Raw genomic sequence first — 21,948 nt, forward strand, 5'->3', positions numbered from 1 at the left:
ATTTAAGTTATTCTTTTTTATGGATGGAAAAATCTTTATATTCAAAATACTTTTGGAATTTTTTTGAGATTTTAATATTTAAATTTGATATTTGTTAATTCAAATTAAATTGGTTTTTACTCTGCATTTTTGGAGACTTTGAATTAATGATTATTTATTATTTATTTATTTATTTATCTTTTTAAGATGGAGTCTCGCACTGTCACCTAGGCTGGAGTGCAGTGGCACCATCTCAGCTCACTGCAACCTCCGCCTCCTGGGTTCAAGCGATTCTCCTGCCTCAGCCTCCTGAGTAGCTGGGATTATAGGCACCTGCCACCACGCCTAGCTAGTTTTTTGTATCTTTAGTAGAGACGGAGTTTCACCATGTTGGCCAGGCTGGTTTCGAACTCCTGACCTCATGATTCGCCCACCTTGGCCTCCCAGAGTGCTGGGATTACAGGCATGAGCCACCGTGCCTGGCCAATTAATAATTATTCGTAAGGATTTTTTTGGAATGACTATATTTAAATTTAAGGTAGTTATGATTCTTCCTTTTTAATCTTCCTATAGGAATAAAATATGATCCTTTAAAAGAAGAGAAACAACTCATGGAAGCAAAGCAAAAGGAACTGAAAAGAATAGAAGAAGCAAAACAAAAAGTAGTTGATCAAGGTAAAGAAAACAGTGAATAACAATGCTAATAAGAGAAGTAGAAAAGACCTAAATATTTATCATAATTGAATATTATTTTTCTCTGGAGATGCTGAGATTATTTAACAAATATGATAGAATCTCATTGCATGGGGAATTTTAATGTGGTTTGTATGCCTTGTTATGTGTACAGAAATTTTACCTTATGGAAATTTATCTTAAGACAAATAATATGTCTAGCTTATTATTATTATTAGGTTTACATATTTTAAATATATATATACACACACACACACACACACACACATATACATACTAGGTAAGGTCAGTTTTTAATGATAGCAATTAATTTTATCAAGCATATTTTCTTAATTTTCTAGGCTTCGCTTTTGTATTCTCTTTATATCAATTCTTCACCCTTTTGGAGATACTTAGTTTCTTGACATATTTCTATTTGCCTCTATCTGTTTATTTACCCTCTGGCTTCACATATTTTCCAATTAAACTTAGACAATATGTTCCATTACTGCAACTCTTTTTCATTATTGGAAGCGGTGTCCTGCAGAAATCTAATTCCTTTTCACCTGTTCTCTGATCCTTACTGCCAGCTACTTTTTATACTCTCACCTAGTGGGTTTTTTGCCTTGGCATGTAAATATGCTGTTCTTTATCTTGAAACATGAAGTCATTTTCTTAACCTAGTCATCTGTTTATCTTCTTCTCCTCTGTCATTCATTTAATAGTTAAACATCTTAAAATTAAAAAGTTTACTGACTTCACTGTCTCTGAAATGCATTGATTTTCTTTTAATAAAAAATAATAAGCTTCAATAATAAATGTTTTACTTGTTGGCAAACATTAATAGAGATTTAACAAGTAATTCTTGGCAATATCTCTTGTAATTCTGTTTTTTCTCTGTAACAGTTACTTTATATTATGTGTAGTCATTTATCCTTAACGTCCAGTCCTCTTTCCTAAGTCTCTTAGGCCTTTTCTTTTTAAAAATTATTTTTATTTTATGAAGATAATATATATACATAGCTTTAAAAGTTAAGCAGTATTATAGTGTCCGGATTAAAAAAAAACCCAACTGTTCCTGGCCCAGGCCTGCACCTATATTGCGAAATATGGTGCTCACACCTCAGTTTCTTGATTTATTTACATATATATATAAAAAACATGTTATATATAACATAACATGCATATTATCTATAACATAACATTTTATAACATATATAATGACATTACATATTTTAAACTCATCTCGTGTTTCATTGGCATATATATGACATATATAATATATAACATGTAATATATATATTACACACACATCCTTTTATGATGTACTATGAAGATTGACCCTATTTTTTCATCTTCTCTATATAGTTTTATCACATTTTTGGTTAAATCAGAATTCATTGTTTATAGTATCGTGGCTATATATAAATGTTTTATTTATATATAAATAAATAAAAGTGGCTTTAAGTATGACTGTTTATTTTGTAGGCTTTTAGTTAACCTCCCTGTTCTCCCATGTACAAAATTTGGATCCTATTAGGGCCATTTTCTCTAAAATAAACCCTTCTGTTCTCACTAGGGTGGGAAAGGGATGTTGCTTGGATATCGGGCTAGGAGAGGAGGGGACCTAACTTAACTGCTCCTTATACAGATCTAAATCAGTTCTTTTGTTATCTTCCTCTCTCTCCACTGTGTTCCATGTTTGCTATTTTTTGTTTGGTGGGGTTTCCAGTTCCTGTGTCTTTCCAGGGTTCTATGACTTGGTTTTTTGTTGTTGTTGTTTGTTTTAAACTCATCTTGTGTTTTGTTTCGTTACCCTGCAAGATATAGGCATTGGTATGCTTTTCATGTAAAATGGATAGTTGGTTTTATTCAGGATTGGTGCTTTATTGACAGTAATGTGAGAAAAAAGAGCAAAGGAATTTAAGGTGTTGGTAAAATAACATATCATGGAATCTGAGCTGCATAAGGAAGTCAGGAGGAAGTAGTGGGTAGAGAAAGAAAGACTTAACATTTAATTGAATGACTAAATGAATTTATAAAAGAAAAGATTTTATTAGGTAGTGGTGAGAGTCAAATATTAAAATATGATCCTTTGTCTTTAAAGAGCTTGTATTCTGTTGTCTATTAAATTCTATAATCTATTTATATGTATATATATTCATTTAACTCTGGTGTATTTGAGGTACATATGATTAGTATCTTCAACTTTCCTTTATCTAAGGCCTCCTGGGCCAGCTGAATTTGAGAGTAATAGGCAATTAGAGGAAAAGATAGATTTATATATATTATTTCTATATAGGACTAGAAATATGAAAAGAGGAACAGAATTAGAAATAAAAAAGAATATAGCTTTCATTGGCATTTTTAAGGGGAGAAAAAGGATAATAACTATTGATTATCAAAGGCATATTTCAAAAAAATTAGGAACCTCAATTCTTTATTCTTCTTTATTCTTGCTTTTTCTTTTTTTTTGAGACAAAGTCTCACTTTGTCTCCCAGGATGGAATGCAGTGGTGTGATCTCGGCTCACTGCAGCCTCCACCTCCCTGATTCAAACGATTCTCCTGCCTCAGCCTCCCAAGTAGCTGGGACTACAGGCATGGACCACCATGCCTGGCTAATTTTTATATTTTTAATAGAGACGGGGTTTCGCCATATTGGCCAGGTTGGTCTAAAACTCCTGACTTCACATGATCTGCCCGCCTCGGCCTCCCAGAGTGCTGGGATTACAGGTGTGAGCCACCTTGCCCCTCCAATTCTTGATTCTTTCTATTTCTTTGGGAAGTAATGGAACTTGAGATAGTTAATACTGTTTTCTGAACATGAAATAGTTGATGAACTTCTTTTATCCTTGTTCAAAAGAAGAGAGGAAGAAGATCTTATTTCCTATTTTGTATTTACTGGGAGAGGAGGATATTCAACTATTTTACACATCTATACACAGGGAACTTAATGGTGGTATCACTAATTTTGAGAGAGATTTCTGCTTTGCTGCTGTTAGTGGATTTTCTCATTTAAGTCTATTATAATTCTTACCCAATAATCTTCATTTTTTAAATATATTTTTATACTCAGGCATAGGTTTAAATATATTTTTGTACCCAGGCATAAGTTAACAGAAATTATAAAATTTAATGCCAGTAAATTCTACATGGTCTGCTTTAGTCTCATGGCACAATAAACTAGCTTTTGAAAAATGTTTACTTGCTTTCGAAAGACTTTTGGAAAGCAAGCTATTAGTGTTCTATTTACATATATATGTATACTTCAGCAAGGCAACATAAGCATGTTACTTCAGTATGTGGATATTTATAGAGTATATTTTTCATTCAATTTTAAACAAGGAATATTTGCAATTGTAGAACAACATCTGCCGGAAAAACAGGACACTTTTGCAGAAAAATTAGTTACACAGATCATAAAAAATCTTCAGGTGAAAATTTCCAGTATCCATATTCGTTATGAAGATGATGTAAGTATTTTAATATGTGATGTTTGTTTTTATATTTATATGTAAGTTATTTTACTATTTATTGACACCTACTTTTTAATGGCCAACCTATTAAATCCCAAAAGGATACAGAGCTAAAGATGATGTGATCCTTCTTTTCTGTAATTATAGTTGTAATTTGCAGTCCTTAGTGTTGAGTGCTTGATTCTACACTTTCCCAAAATGTTCAGACATTAGATCATGAAGGAAATGCCTTGGGAATTATGAATTTAGCAGTTATGTATTTTTAAAATACTTTAAAGTATGCTGTATTTACCTCCTGGATGGAGTACTGGTCTAGCAATTAGTGGAGCTAGCCTTAAATAATTCTTTGATCCTGAATAGGTCATTTGTTTTCTCTTAACCAGATAATTATTTGCTTTATAATCGTATTTTGTTAGTCTTTTTTAATAATTTTTTTTGTAAACTGGAAAACATGAAGTATAATATTCCTGTGTAACACGAATACATTAATAATTAGTATTCTAATTTGTTTTAGGAAAAATATAGGAATGAAAGTTTTTCTGGAAAGTAATAAAATGTTTCTGAATGTTTGAAATAAGTTACTTCCCAAAAAGTTATCCCTCCCTCCCTTCCTCCCCCCACCTCCCTCTCTCTCTCTCTCTCTCTCTCTCTCTTTCTCTTCTCCTCTTCCCTCCCCTCCCCTCCCCTCCCCTCCCCTTCCCAAGACAAGGCCTCACACTGTCGCCAGGCTGGAGTGCGGTTCCCCGATCATGACTCACTGCACCCTTGACCTTCCTTGCTCAAGTGATCCTCCCACCTCACCCCCACCTACCCACCCTGCAGTAGCTGGGACTACAGTTGCACCCCACCAGGCTTGGCTAATTTTCTTAACATTTTTTTTTGTAGAGGCAGGATCTCACTGTGTTACCCAGGCTGGTCTCCAGAGCTCAAGCAGTCCTCCTGCCTTGGCCTTCCAGAGTGCTGGGATTACAGACGGGAGCCACCACACATTGACAGTTTTTTCTATAAAGTGAATTTTATTCAACTACTAAAAATCTGAATAAATTTTACTTTCTTTCCTCTTTAGATCACAAATCGGGACAAACCGCTGTCATTTGGTATTTCCCTTCAAAATCTGAGCATGCAGGTATTTTGTTTATAAAAGAATCTTAACCATATTTAATGTGCAATATAGTCTATTAAACTACTACTATTTGTATATGCCAGCATCAGAAATAGGTGTCTATGTAGAACGGGTGCACAAAGGGTCTCGATTGGATTGGAATCGAGGGTATGTAGATTCACATTTCAAAAAATGGTTGAAAATCAAATTCAGAAATATGAGGTCCTATTATTATTGGTAATTATGATGTTAGATGCCTTTGCTTACTTTAAAAAATCCATTTCCAAGTTTGTAATGAGTAAGTACCAAATACAAGTAATAAATGTTCAGAAGTTCATCTGAAACTTCGATAAGCCTTGAAAAACAAAAATCATCAGTTTTTCTCAATATCATCATTAATATTGTAGCATAGTGTTTTCCTGTTTAATTTTTGAAATTGAGGAATTTTAAAAATATAAGAACATGTAGAGAATTTTGAAACATATGCTTGCCTCCAGAATGGATAGCTGTTAAATAGCTATTAAAATAGCCTATTTGCTTAAAGTCTTAAGTATTTTTATAGGAACAAGCTGTTTTGGATAAAGTTTGAATCCCTTTTGTTTTCTACTTCTACCCACCCGTCCTTCCCCAGAGATAAATATCCCAAATTTTAAAACTTTTATATAATATATCTATTAAAAATGTAGGATTTTAAAAGTTTACGCATGTTTTATATGACTCTTTTATGAGTTCCTTTTTGCACTTTCCAGTGTTTTTGACATTTATCTGTGTTGCCACATGTAACAAAATTCATTCAGTTTAACTGCTGTGTATTTCATTGCATGATTATTTGTTATATGTATTGGGTTTTGTGTATGATTTCTTTTTAATTTTATTATTATTTTTAAATTGGGCAGCCTCCCAAGCCAGAGCAGGGTCAGAGAGACTCCACAGTTTCTTTTTAAAATGTGGCCCCACTGCAATGAAAAAAGAAAAAATACCCTCCAAAAAGTTATTCAAATACTGTCATTAAGTTGAAAAATAAGAATGGAGAATTAGCCATTGGATTGGGCAATGTGAAGATCATTGGTAACCATGATAACAGTAGTTACTAATCATCACCTTTGGAAACTTGTCTGCCAGCCTAGACCTATTCAGTTAGAAACTCTAGGATTTGGATGCAGCAGTCTGTGTTTTACAAAGCCCTCTAGGTCAGGGTTCCTGGGCCACAGAACAGGAGGTAAGGGCTGGGAGTGAGCATTACCACCTGAGCTCTGTCAGATCAGAGGTGGCATTCGATTCTCGTAGGATCCTAGCAAACCTTATTGTGAACTGCACATCCCAGGGATCCAGGTTGTGCCCCTGATGGAAAAGTTATCTCCTATGAAACTGGTCCTTGGTGCCAAAAAGGTTGGGGACCACTGCTCTAGGTGATCCTAATGCATGCTAAACTTTGAGAGCTACTATTCTAATTATCCATTCAGTTCTCCACATAGAAACAAAAACCATCTTTCTAAAATAAAGAACTGATCACTTTATTGTTCTCAATGGCTTTTCATTGCTCTTAGTTTTGTCCTTAAACAACTTATAAACCCTTTTTAAACCGACCCCAGGCAATGTACCTGGTTTTACCTTTTTTCTCTGTCTGTATTGCATTATATTCTCCCGCATACTGAGCTACTTCAGTTGCCTGAATGTGTCATATATTTGCGTACCTTTGGGCTCTGCCTGTTGTGAATCATATTTCCTGTCTACCTTAGAATCAATAATTTTTAGTTACATGTTATATATTAGGTTATATATAACATCCCTTTATCCATCACACCACTGAATTGGATGCTCCTGCCATGCCCTCTCAATGAACTGTGTATTTAACTTCTACTGTGGCACTTACCTGTTGGAAGTTGCCTGTTTGTTTGCTTTTCTGACCCGCAATGAGCTCCTTCCTTGAAAGCAGACACTTTACTGTAGTCAGTTAGTATTTTTTTGATGGAGTGATATGTCTTTAAAGGCATTTTCATGAAAGGGACATTGGTCTAGGGTATGGTAGATAATGATTTATCACTCTGCCATTTCAAATGGAATGACCTTTTTACTGCCATTGTTTTTTTTTCCTTTTCAGACAACTGATCAATACTGGGTTCCATGTTTACATGATGAAACTGAGAAACTAGTTCGTAAGGTAAATAAATACTGTGTTTGTCAACTCATGGACTTAAGAGAATTTTGGAAAGCCAAATGATAATATATAGATAAGGATGTATGTGAATTGTGCTTATTTGTTTAACTCTGATATGGCTCACTTAATTATTTGAGACTTCTGAAAATAGTGTATGTTAAAAATTCTTCAAAGAAAATGAGACATCTAATAAATTTTATTTTCAGTTAATCCGATTGGATAACCTGTTTGCCTATTGGAATGTGAAGTCTCAGATGTTTTATCTTAGTGATTATGATAACTCCTTGGTAAGTAAATTTTTTCTATATGTATTTGTTGGTATCGTATTTTGCATGAGGTTTAATTCATTGTCATTTATCTAACATACTGTAGTCAGTATTTTTTTCTAGGCACAATCTATTAGCAGAATTTACAGATACAGGTGAAGATGTGTGTAACTATACACAAACATGAATACATACCCCCATATCTTTTTTTTTTTTTTGAGACAGAGTCTTGCTCTGTTGCCCAGGCTGAAATGCAGGGGCACGATTATAGCTCACTGCAGCTTCTAACTCTTGGGCTCAAGCGATCATCCTTCCTGCCTCAGCCTCTTGAGTAGCGAGGACTGTAGGCACAGGCCACCATGCCCAGCTAATTTTTAAATTTTTTTGTAGAGACAAGGTCTCGCTTTTTGTTGCCCAAGTTTGTCTCAAACTCCTGGCCTCAAGCAATCCTCCCAGCTCAGCCTTCCAAAGTGTTGGGATTACAGGTGTGAGCCACTGCACCCAATGATACCTGCAAATCTAAATAGCTCCTAGAACATTCTTTTATAAGATTAGTTTGGTGAGATATTGTTTAATACTTTAATATTTTGCCATAGCTAAGTTCTCCTAAGTTTGAATTGGTTTTTTAAAATTGCTTTTAAACATTTTTCTTTTGCAGATAATAGGATTTTTTAGGATAAAGACATATTGGCATGAATATGGCTAGGTGTGGTGGCTCACGCCTGTAATCCCAGCACTTTTGGAGGCCGAGGTGGGTGGATCACTTGAGGTCAAGAGTTCAAGACCAGCATAGCCAACTTGTTAAAACCCTGTCTCTACTAAAAATACAAAAATTAGCCAGGCACGGTGGGGCACGCCTGTAATCCCAGCCACTCGGGAGGCTGAGGCAGGAGAATTGCATGAGTCCATGAGACAGGGGTTGCAGTGGGCTGAGATTGCACCACTGCACTCCAGCCTGGGCGACAGGGAGAGACTGCATCTCAAAAAAAGACATATTGGCATGAATATAAATAAAAGCAATTTGTCTTTTAATAGGACGACTTGAAGAATGGCATTGTCAATGAAAATATTGTTCCAGAAGGTTATGATTTTGGTAAGTACATTTTATAAGATAAAATAAGTAGTTAAAGTAATTGGTATAAATTTTAAATTAGCATTGTTGCTATCACTGTGCTAGTTCATGTTAAGTTTCCTTCTATATAGTTAAATGTATTTATAATGTATATACAAAAGCGAATAATATTATATTTTTTAGTAACATATTTTATTGTTGTGAAGCTTTTGACTGTATTTCAAAACTATAGGGGAAAATGTCCAACAAAAGATGTTAATAAATTATGATAAACCTCTAAGGATTATTCAGTAACAATTAGGGTAATATTTATGAAGACATTTCAAAATGGCATTTATGAAGACATTTCAAAATAGCCTTTAAAAAAGGCTAGCTAGTACAGCCTTTTTTAAAATAGTAAGATCACGCTACGTTTAAAATTTTTTACATTTATACTTTTCTGTGTTTTCCAAATTTTCTAAAATGAGCATGCATTACTTTTACAATCAGAAATGAATTACTGAAACAGAAAGAAAAAAATCAGTGCTGTTTCTCAGCTTCCCAAGAAGCTGGGACTATGGGCACACACCACCACGCCTGGCTAATTTCTTTTGTATTTTAGTAGAGATGGGGTTTCACCATGTTGCCCAGGCTGGTCTCCAACTCCTGAGTTCAGGCAATCTGCCCGCCTTGGCCTCCCAAAATGCTAGGATTACAGGCATGAGCCACCTGGGAACCTGGGAGGTAGAGGTTGCAATGAGCCGAGATCATGCCACTGCACTCCAGCCTGGGTGACAGAGTGAGACTCCGTCTCTACAAAAACAAACAAAAAAAAGTGCTGTTCTATGATGAGGGCACTTAATAAAAGTTGGTAATGGATAACTTAATTATTGAATTTGCATGCCTGATGTCATTAACCATAGAATATCCTTCCTGAAAGTATTTCCTTTCTTGGCTCAGTGATACTTTTCTGTCTATATTATATACCTTCATGACTACTCAAGTGACTCTTCTTTTTGTGCCCACTCTTAAAATAATTATTTTTATTGGTTTGCATTTGGTTTCATTTTCTTGATTCTCTTCTCGTAGGAAATATTCAGAACAGATGAGTTATCTGTCATATGTGTTTATGATTTTCAAATCCATTATCGTAAATTCGACTTATTTCTCCTTTGCCCTGAAGTCATTTCTTGCTGTATCAGAGTTCAGTGAGGAGAGAGAAAGTACTGAGTAATTTGAAGAGGACAAATTTAATATAAAGAATTACCGACTATAAGAGGAGACTGGAGTAACAATGGACTGTCTCATTAAAATGCTAAAGATATAGACAGAAGAAACATCCCCTACCCTAGGGCTAAGACGGGGTGCCCAAAAGAGAGGGTCCCCCTCCCTCAGGACTGAGTTGTAGACCTTGTTGGAGGACATAGCGTGGCTTGTTGAATGGCAGGAAATTATCTGTGATGCTGTGCCAGCAAAACCTGTTGGTACTTCACTTTCTGGAACTTTCTGGAAATCTACTTCTAGGGAGCCTCATGGAGGGGTGTCTCTCTGAATGCACTCCAGTACAAAACTGCCTTAGCAAGGTGCTGGGGGAAGTTGCTAGCATCTGGCTGCTTCTAGCTGCCATGTACTGCAAAAGGCCAGTGCTGAGGAACTCCGTGCTGGAGGAACCAGACACTGCAGAAGCTACTGGTTCTGTAGAAACCTGGGTGTGGGAGAAGCCATGTTCTTGCAGGAGTCTATTGAATGAACATAGTGGAACCAGGCAGCATAACTCTTTCCTCCTGCAGTGTCTCTCCAGTGTCCTCTACTGATAAAGCTTAACATTACGCCAGCTGGAAAAAGAAAAAAAAATTTTTTTCTCTACATTCTCTGCCTTCAAAGGAAACATATTTAAAGATCCCCAAGTCATTTTTCAGAGCAGGCTATGAAGGAGAAGTTTGGAGCTCAGAAGTAAAAAATTGATAACTGGCATAACTGTTGGAGAGCGAAGGGAGAATGAAGGGATTCTTTTTGTTTGTGTTTATATTTAATCAGAGAGATGACAGCTTGTTTATAGGCTGAGATGGGAATGATCCAGTAGAACATGACAAATTGATGATGCAGGAGAAACGGGGGACAGTTTCTGGATTGATGTAGGTGAAAGAGAATGGTGTCTAGTACGCAAGTGAAGAGCTTTGCTGCAGATAGGAGCATAGTTAATTTATATGATAGAGTTTAGTTGTGAGAGAAGTCCTTATACTGAGTAGATGAGTAGATATGGTGATAAGAGTTGATGTAAATTCTCTTCTGAGCTCTTCAATTAAAAAATATGTATCTGAGGTATGTTAGGGTTCTCTAGAGGGACAGAACTAATAGGACAGTTGTATATACAAAGATGAGTTTATTAAGGAGTATTGACTCACATGATCACAAGGTGAGATCCCTTAATAGGCCATCTGCAAGCTGAGGAGCAAGGAAGCCAGTCTGAGTCCCAAAGCTGAAGAATTTGGAGTTTGAGAAGAAGAATTTGAATGTTTGAGGGCAGGAAGCATCTAGCACAGGAGAAAGATGTAGGCTCGGAGGCTAAGCCACTCTAGTCTTTCCATGTTCTGCCTGCTTTTATTCTGGCCGCGCTGGCAGCTGATTAGATTGTGCCCACCCAGATTGAGGTTGGGTCTGCCCTTCCCAGTCCACTGACTCAAATGTTAATGGCAACACCATCAGACACACCCAGGAACAGAAGTTGCATCTTTCAATACAATTGAGTTGACAGTCAATATTAACCATTACATGAGGTGTTGAAGGTTTTTGGAGGGAAAAGAGGGTATGAAATAGGAATGCTAGGGGAGTGAGAGAGTGAAATGACTAGGGCAGTATTCTCAAAGTATGGTTCAAACTAGCAACATCATTTAGAAATGCAGATTTCTAGGGCCTTTCCCAGACCTCCTGAATCAGAACCTCTGGAGGTGAAGCTCAGCATTTGATGTTTTTGTATTTAATTTTTTATTTGTATAAAATTGTGGAGTACAATCTTTACATGGATATATTGCATAGTAGTGAAGTCTAGGCTTTCAGTGTATCCATCACCTGAATAATGTACATTGTACCCATTGAGTAATTTCTTATCATCCACCCCTCTCCCATTTCTCTACCTTTCTGAGTCTCCAGTGACTGTCATTCCATGCTCTATGTCCCTATATACACATTATTTAGCTCCCACTTACAAGTGAGAACACGCAGTATTTGTTGTTCTGTTTCTGCATTGTTTCACTTAAGATAATGGCCCCCAGTTCCATCCATGTTGCTGCAAAAAATGTGATTTTCTTCTTTTTTTGGCTGAAAAGTATTCCATGATGTTCATGTACCACATTTTCTTTGTCCGGTTACCTGTTGATGGACACTTTGGTTGACACCATATCTTTGCTATTGTGAATAGTGCTGTGGTGAACATACAAGCACTTTTTTTTTTTTGGATAGAATGGTTTCTTTTCTTTCGGGTAGATACCCAGTAGTGGAATTGCTAGATTGAATAGTAGTTCTGTTTTTAGTTCTTTGTGAAATATCCATACTGTTTTCCACAGAGGTTGTACTGATTTACATTCCCACCAACAGTAATCCCTTTTCTCTACATCCTTACCAACATCTGTCATTTTTTGTCTTTTTAATAAAAAAGACATTGTGGTTTTAATTTTCATTTCTCGGATGATGAGTGATGTTGAGCAGTTTTTCATATGCATGTTGGCCATTTGCATATCTTCTTTTGAAAAATATTTATGTCCTTTGCCCACTTTTTTTTGTTTTGTTTTTGAGACAGAGTCTTGCTCTGTCGCCCGGGCTGGAGTGCAGTGGCGCAATCTTGGCTCACTGTAAGCTCTGCCTGCCGGATTCATGCCATTGTCCTGCCTCAGACTCCCGAGTAGCTGGGACTACAGGCGCCCGCCACCACACCTGGCTAATTTTTTGTACTTTAAATACAGATGGGGTTTCACTGTGTTAGCCAGGATGGTCTCAATCTTCTGACCTCATGATCCGCCCGCCTCGGCCTCCCAAAGTGCTGGGATTACAGGCGTGAGCCACTGCGCCCAACTCTTTGCCCACTTTTTAATGGAGTTGAGTTTTTTGTTGTTGCTGTTTGAGTTTCTTGTAAACTCTGGATATTAGTCCCCTGTATGATTGATGGATAGTTTGCAGATATTTTCTCCCATTCTACAGTTTGATGTTTTAATAATCTCTCTAGGTGATTCAAATGAATACTAAAGTTTGAGAACCACTCAGATGGAATAGGGTTCAATAAGGTTCTCATACTTTGAGAACATTGCCTTTGTTTTTTTTTTTGGAAAGGGACATGTAGTGAGTTAAATATTTTACATTTTGCAGGCCATATACAGTTCCTGACCCATTCCTCTTTGTTTCTTTTAAACAACTCTAAAAGTGTATGAATCATTTTTGGCTCACTGGCTATACAAAAATAGGCTGTAGCATGGATTTGGATGATTCCTGGACTGAAGGACTGTTGTGTGATTGCTCAGCAGCATTAAGGATGCACTTGAGATTTATGACATTAAAGTGAGACCCAGCAGTATGTTTTTACCCCCAACTGTGTTCAGCTCCTTAGGGGCACTGTGGAGTTACGTGGGTTACTCCACACTGACGAAGTGAGAAGTTAAGGAGTCTATGCAAAGGAATGATTAAAATAACTGATGATGGAACTTCAGTAAGGTGGGGATGGACTGAGGTTGTGAAGCAGAGGTGAAGGGCAGAGAAAGCTTGGAGGATCAATGAATTGTAGGTCCAGGGTAGCTTCTGTCACCAGCCACTAAATTTATTTATTTCTTCTGCTTTTTTTTTCAATGTAAGAAGAAATACAGAAGAAAGAACAAGATCTTTAAGCATTTATTTATATTCAAATGAACATATTCTTGAATGTTTAATGTTTAAGAAATTAAATGATTGTCCATATCGATGATTAAAATAAAAGGAATATATCATCTTTATATACAGATTAGCTTATAATTTAATGATGGATCTTTGTCTAGATTCTGCTATTACTGGTCTTCCTCTGAATGGTTCTTATTCTTTTTGGCACCAAACACGAAGAGTTGAGAGGAATTTATCTTAGATTATGGGTTGAGCCAAGCAGGTAATCCTGAGCAAACTTTCACTCTTCATCTCTCTCCTTTTACCAATTAAAAGGAAGAACACAGATGGATCTAGAGAAATTGATCAGAAATTCAGAAATTATAATTATATAATGGAAACCAGTATTAATCCTCTTAGCATTTCTAATGTTCATTCATTCTATAAAACTGTGTACTTGTATTAAAACTATTTTTCTGAATTTTTTTTCTTAAAATGTTTCTGCTTTTAAGTATCATATTGGTGTTTTGAGGGGAAGTTCAATTTGCCTTTATTGTATTTATGGAAGACAGTGAATTGTAAGTAGGAAAAAGATAAAGAATCTTCTCCACTAATTAAGGAATAGTTCATCTGACTGAACCATGGCAGTGTGAACATCTGGGAACTGTAGAAAGGGTATAAAATAAGTGGAAATCGGTGTTTTCAGCTTCATCACTTTATTGCCTTGAGACTTTGGAAATATAACTCAGTTTTATTTTTTTCCATTTGTATTATTTTTCAGTATTTCGTCCCATATCTGCTAATGCCAAACTTGTGATGAATCGCCGATCTGATTTTGACTTTTCTGCCCCCAAAATAAACTTGGATGTTGAGTTACATAACATAGCAATTGAATTTAATAAACCACAGGTGATTTTCTTTAATATAATTTTCAATTGTGAATTATTGTTTGATAAAAGCAAAACTAAGATTTTAAATGTTTCACTAAAATTCATGATGTTATATGGTAACATTTCCCTAAAGAGTCAGTAATGTAACTTTTATCTTCAGCAATTGAACAAAAAAAAGTGATACATTTAAGAGCTTTCATTTTCCATTCTTTAGTATTTCAGTATTATGGAGCTTCTTGAATCAGTTGATATGATGGCACAAAATCTGCCATATAGGAAGTTCAAACCTGACGTGCCTCTTCACCACCACGCCAGAGAATGGTAAATGCCTTGAATTTTTTTTTTTTAGATTTTAAAAATACAACATAAAAAATTTCTCGACTTCAAGAATAATCTTTAAGATATACCATTTTTAAGGTCTGATACAAACCATAATTGATTTATAGCTAGAAATGTATGTAGCTGCTTTAGCTTATTGAGTTAATGAAACTGATTTAAGGGATTCTTCCTAACACAGTTTACAACTTGAGATGCTCGAATACCATAGTTTTCATTTACTATAGACGGGTCAGTATATTTCGAATTATTACAAAAACAAATCCTGTTTTGTTTTCTTGCATTGTCTCTCCCCAACCCCCACCTCAACTTCCCTATCAGATACACTGAACCAATATTATTAAACCTGTATTTTAAAACCTAAAAATGTTACGGAGTCTATGCGGGATAATCCCATTTTAAAAGTCAAAAGTCTTGTTATTCCAGTTTTTAAGCTATTCCCTAGTTTCTAGAAGTTACAATTACTCTTTCAGTTGACTTTTTCAGTTATTATTCAGATGACTAAATGTTATTTGCCAATTAGTGCCTTAACAGTTCTTGTGTAGAACTATATTTAACAAAATGGAATGATTTTGCTTATTTTCACTTAAGAAAGAGGAAAGATTAATGTTGAATGGATTATTAATGCAAATGGAGTTGGGTAAAAAGGAAGTACTCAGATAATATATCATTTTCCTAATCTTTGTATTATAGTTATGTATGTTGTTAGTTAGAAGCAATGTCAGTAATGTTTCATACTGTTGATTTGAGGGTGTTAAATGTTTTTCTTTTTTTAACTAGGTGGGCTTATGCTATACATGGTGTTCTTGAAGTAAATGTTTGCCCCAGGTTATGGATGTGGTCATGGAAGCATATTAGAAAACATAGGCAAAAAGTGAAGCAATATAAAGAACTGTATAAAAAAAAGTTAACAAGTAAGAAGCCACCTGGTGAACTTCTCGTGTCTTTGGAGGTTAGCATTTAAAAAGAAATTATTGAGTGTTTTATACTACACAGCTCCTTATTGGTCTTCAGTGACTGATACTCCCTACCTTTCATTCCAATTTTTATTGACCTTTTCATCTCTTTTACTTAGACTTTTTTGTAGTTCTGTTCTTAACTTCAGCTGAATAATACAAGATTTGTTGAAATTCTCCAGTGAGCTTTTGAAATTCGAGATTATTCTCAATCTGAAGGAATTTGGGTTCATGCAAATAGTAACTTGAAACCTCTGTTGATGATGTCATTTTTAACCTCAAAAGTCTAAATAGTGTTTGCTACATTGATTCCAACTTCTCTGTGTTGGTTTCAAAGCCTTTTATGTGTCACCACTACATTTTCCCTATGTTACAATCTGAGCATGCACTAATTTAATGTTTCCTGTACTCTGTATATTTAATGCTCATTCTTATAGCCACGCCTATGCTCATAAATGCTACCTGCCTTTATCTACCTACTCAATTCTACTCATCCCTGAAGTTCTACTTAAGTCTTAGTGCTTGCATGAACGTCTCTGAATTTTCTGCTTATACACAGCCCTTTTTCTCTTAATTTTTGTGGTATCTCTAGTCTCTACCAGTAATTTTACATTTAATTATCTATCTTGAGATATTATTTTTGTATTAATCTTGTCTTTTAGCATTATGACATATTTCAAGAGGGACTCTTTTACAAATCGATGAACTATAGCTTAGAGAGATTAAGGGGAGTTAGTCTCTTGAAGTTAATGTAAACATTCTGAATCCAGAATGAATTTCTGATTCATAGATTAGATTGACTTTTACTTTTATTTTCAATGTGGGAGACTTTCTGAAGACCTAGGGCTGTTAGGAATGCCTGGGCTTAGAGTCTTTGGGGGATGGGTTCAGATTTTCTTAGTCTTGAATCGTAACCTGAGTCCTCCAAGTCTGGATAGGAGAACCCTGAATAAGTTATTCTGAAATAATAATAGGTTGTAGTTACTTCTCTTGGGGGAAAAATAGTTTGAGCATGAAATTCTCAAAAGTAATTATGGGTATGTCAAGATAGCTGTGATGAAAGATTTAGCTAATCTCAGCTTATTTCAATAGCTATGACAACTATGAAAAGTGTTAAGTATTAAAAACAAGTTTTAAGTGTATCTGGGTCTACTTGAAATACAGGCATACTTCGCTTTATTGTGCTTTGCAGACATTGTGTTTTTTACAAATTGAAGGTTTGTGGCAACCCTGTGTCTAGCAAATCTGTTGGCACCATTTTTCCAATAGCATTTATTCATGTCTATGTGTCACATTTTGGTAATTCCCACAATATTTCAAACTGTTTCATTGTTATTATATCTGTTATGATGATCTATGATCAGTGATCTTTGCTGTTACTGTTGTAACTGTTTTGGGGTGCCACAAACTGCATCTGTATAAGACAGCTGTTAAGTTTAGACTAAAGCTGCCTCCTTATATATTTTAAGTTTGGCCAAAAGGTTTCTCTGTACGCCATGAACTATAGCTTAAATGGAAGTGTAAACAGACTCTAGTCTACTCTTGTGCCAATCACCAAGTTTTGGCCAATCACATGTGGCCAGTTGTTCAAACCGTGTTCAAATAAGGTGAACACTAAGCTATAACCAAACCAGCTGTTTCTGTACCTCACTTCCATTTTCTCTATGTCACTTTCCTTTTTCTGTCCATAAATCTTCCACCGTATGGCTACACCAGAGTCTCTGAGCCTCTTCTGGCTCTGGAGGCTGCCCGATTTGCAAATTGTTCATTGCTTAATTAAATCTTTTAAATATACTTCGGCTGAAGTTTTTATTCTAACACAGCAAACTTAATAAATGTTGTGCGTATTCTGACTGTTCTGCTGACTGGCTGTTTTCCTGACTCCCTCTCCTTGGGCCTCCTTATTCCATGAGATAAAATATTGAAATTAGGCTGATTAATAACCCTACAAAGGCCTCTAAGTGTTCAAATATAAGGAAGAATCATACGTCTCTCACTTTAAATTGAAAGTTGGAAATGATTAAGCTTAGTGAGGAAGGCATGTTGAAAGCAGAGATAGGCCAAAAGCTAGGCTGCTTGTGCCCAGTGGTTAGCTCAGTCCTGAAGGAAATTGAAAGTGCTATTCCAGGGAACACATGAATGATAAGAAAGTAAAACAGCCTGATTACTGATGTGGAGAATGTTCCAGTGGTCTAGATAGATGAAATCAGCTGCAGCATTCCTCTAAGCCTTATCCAGTGCAAGGCCCTAAACATATTCTCTTCAATACTATAAAGACGGAGAGAGGTGAGGAAGCTGCAGAAGAAAAGTTTGAAGGTAGCAGAGATTGGTTCTTGAAGTTTAAGGGAAGAAGCTGTCTCTATAACATAAAAGTGTAAGGCGAAGAAGAAAGTGCTGATGGAGAGGCTGCAGCAAGTGATCCTGAAGATCTAGCTAAGATCATTGATGAAGGTGGCTATACTAAACAGATTTTCAGTGTAGATGAAACAGCCTTTTACTGGGAGAGGATGCCATCTGAACTCTCCTAGCTAGAGTGAAAAAGTTAATATCTGGCCTCAAAGCTTCAAAGGACAGACTGACTCTTTTGCTAGGTGCTGATGTAGCTAGTGATTTCAGGTTGAAGCCAGTGATTCTTTGCCATTCTGAAACTCTTAGGGCCCTTAAGAATATGCTAACTCTGCTCTGGCTATGCTCTATACATGGAACAGCAAAGCCTGGATGACAACATATCTGTTTACAACATTTTAAACCCAAGCTCAGACCTACTGCTCAATAAAAAAGATTTTTTTCAAAATATTACTGCTAATAGACAATGCACCTAGTCACCAAAAGCTCTGATAGAGATATACAAGGAGATGAATGTTGTTTTCATGCCTGCTAACACCACATCTATTCTGCCACCCATGGATTGAAGAGTAATTTTAACTTTCAAGTCTTATTATTTAAGAAGTACATTTTGTAAGATGATAGCTGCCTTATGAAATAGGTAGTTATTCCTCTGATGGATCTGGGCAAAGTAAATTGAAAACCCTCTGGAAAGGATTTGCCATTCTATATGCCATTAAGAATATTTGTGAATCATGGGTTGAGGTCAAAATATGAACATTGACAGGTGTTTGGAAGTTGATTCCAACCCTCATGGAAGACCTTGAGAGGTTCAAGATTTCAGTGGAGAAAGTCACTGCAGATGTAGTGGAAATACCAAGAGAACTAGAAATGGAGTCTGAACATGTAACTAAATTGCTACAATCTCATGATAAAACTTTAACCAATGAGGAGCTGCTTCTTATAGAAGAGCAAAGAAAGTGGTTTCTTGAGATGAAATATACTCCTGGTGAAGATGAGAACATTGTTGAAATGACAATTAGAAATTTACATAAAATTAGTTGATAAAGCAGCGTGCTGTTTGAGAGGATTGACTTCAATTTTGAAGGAAATACTGTAAGTAAAATGCTATCAAACAGCATTGTACGCTACAGATAAATCATTTGTGAAAAGAAGAGTCAATTGATGTGGCAAACTTCAGTTAAGAAATTGCAATAGCCACCCCAACCTTCAGCAATCACCACCCTGATGAGACAGCAGCTATCAACATCGAGGCAAGATCCTCCACCAGCAAAATATTACAACTCATTGATGACTCAGATGATTGTTAGCATTTTTTAGCAATGAGGTATTTTAAAATTAAGGTATTTATGTTTTTTTTTTTAAGACAATGCCATTGCACCCTTAATAGACTATAATGTAGTATGAACATAACTTTTATATGCACCGGAAAACCAAAACATTTGTCTGACTCTTGCCATACTGTGGTGATCTGGAACTGAATCTGCAGTATCTCTGAGGTATGCCTGTATCTTAATGATAACATACAGGCTGTACACATAATATGAAGGATTTATGATTGTATATCTATGTATATATATTTTTTGAGACAGGGTCTCGCTTTGTCACCCAGGTTGGAGTGCAGTGGCACCATGACCCCTCAGACTTAAGCTATCCTCTCATCTCAGCCTCCTAAGTAGCTGGGACTACAGGCATGTGCCACCATGCCTAGCTAATTTGTGTATGTTTTGTAGAGGTTTTGCCATGTTGCCCAGGCTGGTCTGGAACTCCTGAGTTCAAGTGATTCGCCTGCCTCAGCCTCCCAGAATGTTGGGGTTACAGGCATGAGCCACTGTGTTTGGCCTTTTAATTATATTTTTAGTTGAAAATGTAACCAATATGCTTACCCTTATCTGTAGTTTAAACCCAAATAAAATCATTTTAAACAATGCATGTACATATTTTAATATGTGTTTATAACTTGAAGAGTTTGGAACTCTTTTATGCATAATGTGTATGATTTCATTTTTCAAAAAATTACTCTCTAATGTACTAATTTCCATGCTGAAATATGTTCAAGCATTGCTTCCCAGAATTTAACGTATGTATTATATTGATGAATGTTCTGTTGTTTGCTTCCTATTATATCTTTTCTTTAGTGCAGCCGTTTGATAGATTATGTGCTTAAGTTATTTATGTAAAATTTTTGTAAAGTTAACACATTTTTGTTTATTTTTTCAGGAGTTGGAAAAAACTTTGGATGTCTTTAATATAACTATAGCTAGACAGAAGGCAGAAGTTGAGGTAATCTTGGCTTTTCAATTAGTAAAAATAATTCTGAATTCCATATAGATATGACAGATGTGATATTATTAATCTTATACTGTAACATATTGTTTCCAAAAAATGGTTCAATTTGCTTTTTAGTATTATAAGAAAATTATTTAATATTTTTTGGCACATCCATTTAAATCAGACAGATTTCTATGGGAAAAAATCTTTCTAAATATTTGGGCTTTTCAAATATTCAGTTATGAAGGTAAAAGCCAATTTATTTTTTTTCAATCATCATTTCTTAGAAGATGGTGGAAAAACTATGTGGTACTCCTAAATTCTTATGTTTGACTAATGTTGCAGTTACTGTGTTCTGTTATTAATGTGTATATTGTTTACATTCATTTTACTCAAGAGGATAAGTTCTCAAAATGTCTTGCTTATATTTGTTTCAGTTGCTAAATAAAGGATAATGTGTCATTTATTTGAAAATTTATTCATTTTAGGTAAAGAAAGCTGGATACAAAATTTACAAAGAAGGAGTAAAAGATCCAGAGGATAATAAAGGGTGGTTTAGCTGGCTATGGTCTTGGTCAGAACAAAATACTAATGAACAGCAACCAGATGTTCAACCTGAAAGTATGTCCATTTCATTTTAGAGCATAGTTAATCACTGGGTGTCAGAGTTTTGCCATTTTTTGCGTAAATAGACATTGAAGTATATTTATGTAATTATATATAAAGTTATTACAAATAAAACTATTAAAACATTGAAAATGTGTGTTAGTTTAAAAATGAAAAATAATTTAAAAAATCATACTAGTGCTTACAAAAGAGCTTTATGCCCAGAGATTTAGTGAATGCATATAGCACAGTAATAAATAAATAAAAATTCCAAAGTGTTCTCCACTGTAAATTTTTATTGAAGTTGTTTCTTGGAAAGATTTTTGATTTTTAGCCAACAGCTTAAGAGTATAGCTTTGGAGGTTTAGAGACTTAGGTATATGTTTTAGATCTATCACTTATTAGCAGTGTGTCTCTGGCAAGTTATTTAAGTGCACTAAACCTCAGTTTTATCATCTATAACATGGGAGGAAATTACAATATTAATACTACCTACTTTTTATACTAAATGTGTTGATTAGCACAGTGCTATTGTCTAATATAGTTAGCCGTTTTTGAGCTCTTGCTTAATGCAAATATAAATTAATGTTGCTAAACTTATATATTTAGCAATTTATAGTTTGGATAATTACTTGTAAAATTGCCAGCCCCATTCAAACATTCAGTGTTTATAATTTCTTAAGAGCGTTCAAGAAAGTAAATTTCACATTCTGTTTACTAAAGGCAGATACATTGTGTTAATTTTATTGTTTTTGTTTAAGAACCTAAAGCACTTCTTTCTGATTTGTAGTTCTTGAAGAAATGTTGACACCTGAAGAAAAAGCTTTACTCTATGAAGCAATTGGCTATAGCGAAACAGCAGTTGATCCAACTATACTAAAAACAGTAAGATGTTTTCTTGCCTTATACCTTAGAAGTTATTTATTTATTTATTTATTTAGAGACAGGGTCTCACTCTGTTTCCCAGGCTGGACTGCAGTGGTGTGATCTCTGCTGCC

At 35.3% G+C, this 21,948-nt stretch overlaps 1 protein-coding gene across 12 annotated transcripts in view; it reads left to right on the forward strand.

Annotated features, from left to right (window-relative positions):
* The window catches only part of VPS13A (vacuolar protein sorting 13 homolog A), a 245,159-nt gene that overhangs the window by 29,739 nt on the left and 193,472 nt on the right, over positions 1–21,948 (forward strand). For all 12 annotated transcript variants that reach the window (XR_010136525.1, XR_008509734.2, XR_008509735.2 and 9 more), the window contains exons 5-16: positions 553–654; positions 4,017–4,126; positions 5,196–5,255; positions 7,333–7,392; positions 7,596–7,676; positions 8,691–8,748; positions 14,327–14,454; positions 14,650–14,756; positions 15,552–15,723; positions 20,294–20,356; positions 20,833–20,965; positions 21,741–21,835. Coding sequence is in view for 6 of the 12 variants with exons in the window: in XM_054520069.2 (XP_054376044.2) it covers positions 553–654; positions 4,017–4,126; positions 5,196–5,255; positions 7,333–7,392; positions 7,596–7,676; positions 8,691–8,748; positions 14,327–14,454; positions 14,650–14,756; positions 15,552–15,723; positions 20,294–20,356; positions 20,833–20,965; positions 21,741–21,835 (1,169 nt within the window). In the remaining 6 variants the exon portion in view is untranslated. The remainder of the gene's footprint in view (positions 1–552; positions 655–4,016; positions 4,127–5,195; positions 5,256–7,332; positions 7,393–7,595; positions 7,677–8,690; positions 8,749–14,326; positions 14,455–14,649; positions 14,757–15,551; positions 15,724–20,293; positions 20,357–20,832; positions 20,966–21,740; positions 21,836–21,948) is intronic.

Source organism: Pongo abelii, chromosome 13 (genome assembly GCF_028885655.2).
Source record: "Pongo abelii isolate AG06213 chromosome 13, NHGRI_mPonAbe1-v2.0_pri, whole genome shotgun sequence".
Lineage (NCBI taxonomy): Eukaryota > Metazoa > Chordata > Mammalia > Primates > Hominidae > Pongo > Pongo abelii.